The sequence below is a fragment of the Austrofundulus limnaeus genome, unplaced genomic scaffold (assembly GCF_001266775.1).
Source record: "Austrofundulus limnaeus strain Quisiro unplaced genomic scaffold, Austrofundulus_limnaeus-1.0 Scaffold364, whole genome shotgun sequence".
NCBI lineage: Eukaryota > Metazoa > Chordata > Actinopteri > Cyprinodontiformes > Rivulidae > Austrofundulus > Austrofundulus limnaeus.
In genome coordinates, this window is record NW_013952766.1 from 462107 (window position 1) to 472009 (window position 9903).

Genomic DNA, 9903 nt, shown 5'->3' on the forward strand with positions numbered 1-9903 from the left:
ATAAAACGTTTGATGAGTCAAAACGCTGACTCATAAAAAAAACACTATCTCATAGAACAGATAAAGCGACAAGTCATAAAATTTCAGAACTGAAGCAACAGAATCTTTTCCATCAAGTGTCTCAAAATAATAAATCTGCTGATTTCTTTAAAAGCAACAAAAAAACTAATTTTCTGTTTTCAACACTTCCTCATTCATTTCTTCACCAAAGCAGAAACTTCTTTCATAAACTGGTCACATGATGACCTGCGTGACCTCAGAGAGACAATCTGACAGGAAACTTTGACCCAAGAACAGCTGAGAACCACACACCTGTGTGTGTTTTTAAATAATAATCTGTACACAGGTTGAATGTTCAGAAACTGAACACAGATCTGCAGAAACACAAAATAAATWAATAATAAAATAAAGGCCAGATAAGAGACACAAACTAACCGGACTTACTTCARGTGAGCAGAACCAGGTGAGTCAGACTTGGGTTTTTAGATTTTATAGTTTGTGTTTATGTMTCTGTTCTCTCATCGTGTGTGGTCACACCATGTTCGCTTCTCCACCATGTTATCTTCTAGTTCCGTCAGTCCTTTTGTTTAATAAAGTTAATTAACAAAACTCCTGGATCAATCAAACAAACATCAAGAATTGTTAAATATTTTAACCGTATGAAAAGGATCTGAGCTCTGAGATTAAAATCATTTTTAAATCACAGTTTTTCATCAGTTCATAAAATAAACCCAAACAAAAGTCCAGCTTCTTTCACTGTCAGACCCTTTGGTCTGCAGAGTAGTGGTCCACTCACCAAACCATCAGCCCTCCACCTCCGTGCTGACAGACAGGAGCTGTTTGCTGCAGTGCATTCTGGGTAAACATCATGTTTGGTCTCATTTCTCCACCCACTGTGAACAAATGATGATAGTTATCCATGTGTTTGTCTGTCTGTTAGAAAAATATCACATCAGTTATAGTGGATTTTGGTGAAAATATAGTGATTAATGAGTGTACCTGATTCAAGATGGCCGCCGCAGCTAATTAAACTAACATGTCTGCCTCAGTTAGAGGCTCAAACCTGCTGTAGCTGAGAGGCATCCCCAACACAGACTCTGAGGTGGGCAGAGGTTTATAGTAACAAAGTACATTTACTTCATTACAGTACTTAAGTATTTTTTGAGGATTTGTAAATCTACCAAGTATTTTTTCATCTTTACTTTTATTTTTTTTACTTTTGTTTTTTTTACATTTAAAACCTAAAAAAGATGCTTTTACTTCTTTATTTTAAATTTTAACAGTTAGTTACTCGTTACAAAATTAACCATGTCCGAACTCATCACAAACGGAATTGTTTCTGCTCTAAAAAAATAAAGTTGAATTTACTCAACCAAGTTATGTCAACTGGTTTTACTAAATGAAGCAATATACATGTTTTGTGTAATATTGCTCAACTTATTCAACTTGGTTTAGTGGAACCAGTTTGGTTCAGTAAATTCAACAATTTTCAATTTCAACAATACTTTCCAGATTTTTGTGAACAGTTTTATGACTTTTACTTAAGTACTTTTTTCATCAATCAATTTCTTTTTTTACCAAAGTCATTTTCTGTTAAGGTATTTTTAATTTCACTTTTTTTTTTCAAGAACTTTACAGACCTCTGGAGGGGTGGTGGTGGTGGTGGATGGGCGGTGATATGCACTCCTTGAAGGAACTTTTTAAAAAAATGTTTGTGGTTTTGTCAGAGTAGCAGCTGCTGGTGGCAATAAATGCTTTTATTTTGTAAAAGACTTTATATCAAATGAGTAAAATATCTGAGCTTCTTTTAACTTTTCATCATTTGGGCTTTTATGTTCAGAATGAACAACAACTAAATGAAGAGTTTAGTTAATATATCGTTTTAAAACTCTAAAACTGATGGTGAAGGTTTCAGGCAGCACATATTTAGAAGAACTTAGAGGCAAAGGAAGGGAATCAGATGTTTGTGAAACTTCCTGTTGATGTTCCCAGATTGAAGCAATAACAGTTTAAAAACCCAGAAAATCCAAGTGACGAATCTGTTTTCAAACAGATCTAGACTGAGTCCAGCTGGTCCAGGTCAGCTCTGCAGTTCTTCTTCTTTACAAAACTGTGTTTTCAACCCTTTCAATGGTGAGTCATGGACTATTTTATTTAACTGTCAGTGTTTTATGTTTAAATAAAACGAGCTGCCATTAATTTTAGTACACAAACATTTTTCTTGTTTAGTGAATTTTTTATTATTTATATGAGTTTAAATCTTAATTTTGAGAAAATGTTTTTAAATAAACATTTTAAACTTAAATATCTGTATTTGTTTTTTTCTTCTTGACATATTTTATTTTTAACAAAAAAGTAGAATAATTTAATTTCTGAGTCTTTCTTTGTGTTTTTCTGTTACACAGATGCAAATAGAAGAAAAGAGGAAGTTTGCTGCCTTCCTGAAATTCTAAACTTTCTTCAGTTTGATGACACAAGTTTTGTTCCGTATTTGTTTAAGACCAGAGTTATTTTTATTCCAGCATATGAAAACAGTTCTGTCTTTTGTCACTGCTCAGATTTGTTCAGATTAGAGAGTTATAATTTTAAAAAATGGCCACAGAAACAAACCTTACCACAAACCTGACGACCCCAGCTCCAGGTGGAGGCTGCCCCCCGGTGGGCATCCAGCTGGAAGGGCTCATCATGCCCCCCATCCTCATCGTGGAYGTCACCCTGGGGTTCCTGGGAAACATAGTGGCCCTGTGGATCTTCTGCTTCAGGCTGAAGTCCTGGAACCCCAACGCCCTGTTCCTCTTCAACCTGGTCATTGCGGACTTCCTGGCCCTGGTGAGCCTGCCTCTGAGGATCGACGCCTTGCTCCGGCAGCACTGGGTGTTCGGAGACGGCATGTGCCGCATCAACCTCTTCCTGATGTTTTCCAACCGATCGGCCAGCATCGCCCTCATGACCGTGGTGGCGATTTACCGTTACATGAAGGTGAGGAAGGAGAACCGTGTCCATCGRGCTCTTAGACCAGATAGGACACATCATAGGGTTGTGTTTGGGTTTACAACAATCGGTTTTTGTTTTATCTTTGATTTATTAAAAGTTTTCTGCAGAATCAAATTTATTTCCAAATCACAAAGACATCAAGATAAGATAAGATAAGATAAGATAAGATAAGATAAGATAAGATAGAACTTTATTGATCCCACAGTGGGGAAATTTGAACATTACAGCAGCTCAAAACAGTGGAGTTGCAGTAAGAGGCAGCCTGCCGAGGCGTCAACTTAGAGACAAAGAAAACTGAAAATCACACAAGAGAAGGGAAGGTGAGGAAAAAAGCAAAAACATCATACTATATCAACACTGTGACACACTATGGTGTTAATGAAAAAACCTCTGCATAGAGCAAGTTTATTAGCCAGAGGAGTAAGTGAGTTTAAGGGGGCCCGAAGAATCCAGTCCCCCAAAACCAGCGCAGCTACAGTTCAGAAATATTGATGGAAAATTGTTAATTTCTGTGCAGCTTTCAGCCAGCTCTGGAAAAGCAGATTAGACAGGCGAAAGGAGGGGTGAAGGTTGGGAGCAGAGCTTTGTCGACATATCCAGCCAGGAAGAATTTAGTCAACAGATCCAAGGCCATTGTCGGGGAGATCCAGATTCTGTAATCAGTTGTTTTGGGAACAGAAGAGACAGGCAGACGATAAACAATTTTCTGCTTTAGAGTTTTGGCTGGTACTCTCAAGGTGGCAATCCCAATCAGGCAAAATGGTGTGGACAAAATCGGCTGAGCCCGTATCTATCAGATTCCTCCAAGATCAATTCCATATGGCCAGCAAAGTCCAGGGACCACAGCCAGCCCGCGACCCTCAATAGAACCGCTTGCAGACCGAATCMGACTCTCTCAAGGCAAAATGTCTGAGTTCTGATAGAATACGGCCACCCATCGAATTGGTCAGTCAGCCAGGAGATGAAAAGCTACCGACGCTGATTTGCAGAACACCAGGAGACCACAGGCCAATCTGTGGAATCCAGTGATCAGAGTCCAGACATAAATCCAGAACAGTGAAGAACAGAGGTCCCACCTTTGACATGTCCTCCCATGAAAGAAGAAAAAACTTTGTTCCAAAAATTTTATTGAGACACCAGCTAACCAAATTCATAAAAATAAAAAACATCCATGATTTCTAATTTCGGATGCAAAGCAGGGAAGATAAGGAAGGGCAGGAGAGAAGGAAGAAGCGTCTTACTCCTCCGAGAGCAGGAAAAAAAGACCAGATGGACAAGATGGATTAAAACTCAAAACTAATCCAGTTTTTTTCTTGTTCCAGGTGGTCCATCCTCACCATCGCTTCAACCAGATGACCAAGCGTCAGGCTGCGGTGGTGTCCGTGTTCGTCTGGATGTTGGTGATCGGTCCTCGGGTCCCCATGCTGGCCTACAGCCACATCAAGGGCAGCGGGGACAAGACCCAGTGCTTCTTCTTCACCTCCTACAAAGAGGCGTCCCGCGCCATCATCATCCTGGTGAGCATGCACCGAATCCTGACGGTGCTGGAGTTCATCATCCCCATGGCCATGCTGCTGTTCTGCTCCATCCGGATCTCCAGCTTCCTGAAGAAGAGGCAGATGGGCAAACCAGGCAAGGTGCGCAAGGCCATGAGAATGTGCGCCGCCATCGTGGCCGTGTTCATAGTGTGTTTCCTGCCCACCACGGTGACCACCATCGGCGTTTGGGTCATCAAGTCGTTCCGCCCGTGGGACTGCGACGCTTTCTACACCTTCACYCAGCTCACCATCGTGTCTTTGGGTCTCAACTTCCTGAACTCGGCTCTGGACCCAGTGGTCTACGTCTTCTCCAGCTCCATGTTCAGGAAGGCCCTGTTGGCAGCGATGCCCAGYGCCCTGCGCTGCAGGCGGGACGGAGGCGAGAAGACGGCGTCTTCATCAGGAAGTCAGTCCACCACCGAGCAGGAGCTGAAGTCCATCAGAGGCAGCGAGGCCATTTAAAACCTCCAGGAACAGGCAGACAAATGGGTTTAGATTACTGACTGTTCTGATCTGCAAGTAAAAATTGTTTTAAACTGTTTTACTGTTTTAGGGTTCCTTTTTAACTCCTGATGGACAAAAAAGACATTTTTACAAACCTAACTATTTTCTGAACAGATTAAATCTGAAGAATCACTTTGTAAAAAAAAGGCCCAGCATTCCTTGAAGGGATACATTTCACCCTCCTCCTTGCAGACTGAAGTTTCTAACAAAGATCTCATCTGATCTGTTCACCCTCAGAGTCTACAGGAGCTCTGAGGGCCCACCCGAGCTGAATGTTTGTTCTTTTTGCGTTTTGACCAGTGGCTGTTTTGTTTCCCCAGTGTATGACTAATCACAGTCCTCCTGACACTTAACAGCATATACTATATTATTCTATTGTTCCAATTATTGTAAAGCATGTGATGCAAATGACAATAAAGTCTCCTTGAATCCTTGGTAAATTGTTCAAAGGTTGAAACAAAAACGTGCCTGAAATTAAAATAAAAATTGAATTTCATTGCACTCACATGAAGTACAGTTTGCCTAACATCAGTTCTGCTGRTTCAACTTGTTGCTCCTTATTTTAGCCACAAAATGGCAAYAAAGCATTTATTCCTGTCAGTTGATAAAACACATTTTTACTGTGCTGTGGTTTCCATATCTGTGGTAGTTTCTATCTGCAGCCGCCACTAGAGAGCAGTAATTATCCACCASGAAGGAGAATGAGCTTCTTTTAAACCTCTGATCATCTCATCTCGTTTATTGTCAGATTATTTATTAACATCATGTTTTTTACATSAGGTTATTTGAMTTTAATAGAACATGACAGGGTATTTTACATACAGCAAACTTCAGTGTTTCTGCACAACCAGACTACAAATAAACAGACWTTTAAAGGAAAAACTAAATGTGGAGAAACTTTCAGCTGATTTGAACCTTCGGACATCTCTAAAACAAGAAACTGGAGCTGGACTCCCGCCAGCAGAGGAACAGGAAGTGTTTTTTCTTACACTTATTAGATAAAAGATTTACAAACAGACTTTGTTCTAGGCCCATGGACAGATTCTGACTTCCATTCTGCCCCAAAATGTAACAAGTCATCTCCGTCCAATCATAAAACAGTAAAATATTGAACATAACTGAAATAAAAACATTTTATCTGAACAAATGATAATATAGCTTTAGTCGTAAGTTGAGTTTTCAGGAAGAACTCAGAGTAGAGTCCAGTTTTAATCCCAGGTACAGTTTGCTCCACGTGTGGATGAAGTTCTGGACCGTGGTTCTGCAGGTTTACTCCACGGGGCGGATCTTCATGCTGATGGCCTTCAGGGAGTAGTCCCGTCCCTTCCAGCTGATCCACTCCACTCCAACAGCGTTCAGAGACCCGTCGGCCCCCCAGCGGTAAAGTCCGTTAGGGTTTGAAGAGTGGCAGTTGGAGTACCAGAAGGCCCCGATGAACGACTGAGCGCAGTTCTTCTCCCAGGTGTCCTGGTCTTTGTCGAACGTAGAGAACTTTTCTCCACTGATGTGACTCATAGAGTCTCCTGCAGAAACACAAGTCAACAAAATGATCCTAACAGTTAWTCATGTTGATGGTTAGTTTGTTTTTACAACCGTCATCAGATGTTTTTTCCCCACCTGCCCCTCCGTTGATGAACCCAGTCAGGTGCAGTCTGTAGCCGTCAGATTCTGGTCCGACGGAGAACGAGGAGTACCGAGCGTACGACTTGTTTCCTTCGAAGTCCTCCATGTCCACCAGCAGCTCRTACTTTTTCCTCTGAGTCAGGTGGAACAGGTTCTCCAGACCTGGAAACATGGAGAAACTGAACTTCCTGAAGTTCCATCAGTTCGTTGTTGGTTCTGTTGGAGTTTCGTGTCTGCTGGTTTGGGTTCAGGTCTCACCGAGCCAGTACTCTCCAGCAGCATTTCCAAAGCCCATCTTGTACCGATCCCAGGATCTGTAGAAGTTCACCGAGCCGTCMATCCTCCTCTGGAACACCTGAAGGAGACGTGAAGGTGGTTAACCAGAAACACAGCAGATCTCAGAGAGGTCCCATCCAGTCTACATGTTTTACCCTTTAAGTATATAAAGTTATGTCCGTGAAKACAAGTAGATAGGACCTGTAGCTGTTTCTAAATAGAAAAAACAGCTTTTAGTAATTTATTGAAACAGTGTGAAACTCAAAGGTTTGTTCAGAGTCACAGTCTGCAGGAATATTTTAAATTTACTGTTAGAGAAACAAACTAAGAACTTTCTATTTGCAGTTTGCTCTGAATAAAMACAAACCCAATAATTTAGGCTGAATATGGATAATAACCTTTAGATCTTCTGACTAGATTCATGTTGGAGAGCAGCTGATACGTCTTGTTTTTAAAGATAAACTCAACATTCAGTTTTTCAATGTGGCTTCTGTAAATTATTTATTCACATATTAAATATTTATTGGTTCACATATTTACCAAGTTTTRTGTTCTTCTGACCTTTTAGGGTTTTTTTTCCAGTTTGACTATAAATTAAATTATGATTAGAACAATTCATTTTATTCCTTTTACTCAGAGTTTAATTACCTTTATGTTAATTTGGAGCAAAACAATATTATTTTGTTGACCTGCATAATATGTGGTTAATAAACAGTTCAYGTTGGATGTGAGCTCAGCTCACAGCCAATCACTGGGAGGCATTGTTTGCCTGTTCTTTATTTTTATTGGCTACTGTATCTGATATGTCCAATCAGAACGGGAGGGGCGGGGCTAAGATCAACGTGAGAGCGTTGACCAAGTCCTGTTAAGTGTATCTTACCCCCTGTGTGTGACCGGCTAACTTAGAGAGAGAAACTCAGTCCTGTACTTTGTGAATCCAGACGTAAAGAAGTTCTGAAATAAATCGTGAGGTAAGTACCTTCAAATGTTTGTTTTATACCTTAATGTATTGTGTGTACATATATGGAATGCTAACTAGCGTGTTAGCATGCTAATGTGTTTTAGCGCCATATGAATGCTAAACTAAAGCTGCTAGTTAAGCTAACACACTCAGCAAGAGAAGAAAATKAGATTTTAAGTTAAATTAGGGAAACTAAAACAATTATAAACACATATTTTAGAAACTAAACACACATTAATTAATTTTTTACACACATTGGAACAGGAAGTAGAACTTTTGGACCCATTGGAAAAGTACACAGTTGTGCTTTTGAGCTTTTCATCACGTCTCTAATGTACATTTTTAGTATGTGTTCAGTAGTTTGTCTCTAAACAATTGTTTCCCATCATAAAGTGGTGTTAGAAGTATAAATACTCACGGTCCACTGCCCTTGTAGTGAGTCCATGTCACAGAACACCTGCAGAGATACAAACCGTCAAACATCTGCTGCATATAAACTATTTTATAAACTAAAAGGACACCTGTTTGTTGGTTTTGAGATGATTTGTGTGTTTGGTCATTGACTGTAAACTAGGTTCAGTTTGTTGCTCAWATAAACTGAGTCACAGAGAAACACWGATTTAATCAGACTTTGTTTATAAAGCACCTTAGAAATGATGTGAGTTCTGTTTCTGTCAACATTCATGCAGCTGAGTTCTGGATCAGCTGAGAGACTTTTAGGAGGACCAGGTGAGCTTTCGGACTGAGAAGTCGGAATGTCAGTACCTGGACAGCTGACGTGGCTCCGATGGGGTAGATGGTGTAAACTCCACTGGGCCGGCTGCTGTCCTGAACATACAGGTCTCTGCAGTCCAGAGGGAGGACCAGATCCGAACAGCTGGTCACCAGAGGAACCAGGATGAAGACAGACAGCAGCTGCACAGATGTTTTATTACAGACAAGCAGAGTGGGAACATTTCTAACTTTAGTGGAGTCTGAAACAGGACGGTAAAGAAAAGCTGGAATTTAACTTACCTTCATTATCAGAGTTCTGCAGAAACGATCTGAAATCTGACGTCTCTCAGCTGTATTTATATCTCAGAGATGACTGACAAACTGAACCTAGAGGGTCCTGTGTTGTTGACACACTGGGGTTAGACCACTATTTGGAAACTAAAGATTTTTTTTATTTAGGACTTGTGAAAGTTAGTYGTTGTGAAATATTGTAGAAAGTCAGATTGTGCAATAAAATATCACAATGTGGTTGAATGTTATTAGATCCTGACACACAGATAGGCTTCAGGAATTGTTGCTGTCATATTTTAAGAAAGTTGAACCCAAAAATAAAACCTGTAACACAAGAAAATATATATTTTTTAATTTCTAGTTTGAAGCTAAAGTCGGCTCAAGCAGAGAGTCTATAAAAAAGAGTTCTTGTCTCAGAATGTTGAGAAGATTTGCTTCTGAATTTTTAGATATTATGTTTTTATGCAGATCCTGAGAGAGTCGCACTAAAACTACTGAGAAGAGGAGTCTCTGCTGCCAGGTGGGAGGTGAGCACTTGATGCTTGGTGGCTGAGAACAGGAGAATTATGTGTGCAGGTTTATTTAAAAAATGATTAGATGAGCAATAAATCTGARGTTGAAGGCTGAAGCCAGTTAGTGGTTTGTTTAGAATCTGCTACTGTTTTTCCAGTTTAACAGCGACCAGAACTTTGCTGGAACTTGTTCAGTGCATCAYGCAGGTGAGATTTAATCACTGAAGACAGGTATTTTTTATGGATGCACTTCTTTAGATCTGTTTCACCCTGACACTGTAAGATAATTAAGTTAAACTTCCTTCGAGCTCAGAGGTTGCAAACAGTTACTGTAGACTAGGCTTCAGGAACCGACCAGTTTCAGCAGGTGTTCATAGACAACAGCATGCAAAAGTATTTATCTGTGTGCATTGACAAAGCAATGCACACTATTGTGATTCGTTTCCCATCCAAGTCATCTCCAATTTGGCACGCTTCTCCTCCTGCATAC

General features: G+C 40.3%; 2 protein-coding genes across 2 annotated transcripts; one reads left to right on the forward strand and one right to left on the reverse strand.

Moving 5' to 3' along the window:
• The first annotated feature begins 411 nt into the window (after window positions 1-411).
• On the forward strand, window positions 412-5343 carry LOC106528235 (hydroxycarboxylic acid receptor 2). The gene is made up of 4 exons (XM_014023356.1): window positions 412-463; window positions 2054-2133; window positions 2406-2979; window positions 4317-5343. The coding sequence occupies exons 3-4, from the start codon at window positions 2593-2595 to the stop codon at window positions 4992-4994; spliced, it is 1065 nt and encodes a 354-aa protein (XP_013878810.1). The 5' UTR covers window positions 412-463; window positions 2054-2133; window positions 2406-2592; the 3' UTR covers window positions 4995-5343.
• Window positions 5344-5757: 414 nt separating this feature from the next.
• LOC106528236 (microfibril-associated glycoprotein 4) lies at window positions 5758-9002 on the reverse strand. The gene is made up of 6 exons (XM_014023359.1): window positions 8911-9002; window positions 8662-8811; window positions 8315-8353; window positions 6918-7014; window positions 6654-6821; window positions 5758-6559 (listed from the first exon to the last, which is right to left on the reverse strand). Exons 1-6 carry the CDS (start codon window positions 8914-8916, stop codon window positions 6306-6308), a joined length of 714 nt encoding a protein of 237 aa, XP_013878813.1. The 5' UTR covers window positions 8917-9002; the 3' UTR covers window positions 5758-6305.
• Window positions 9003-9903: the final 901 nt, after the last annotated feature.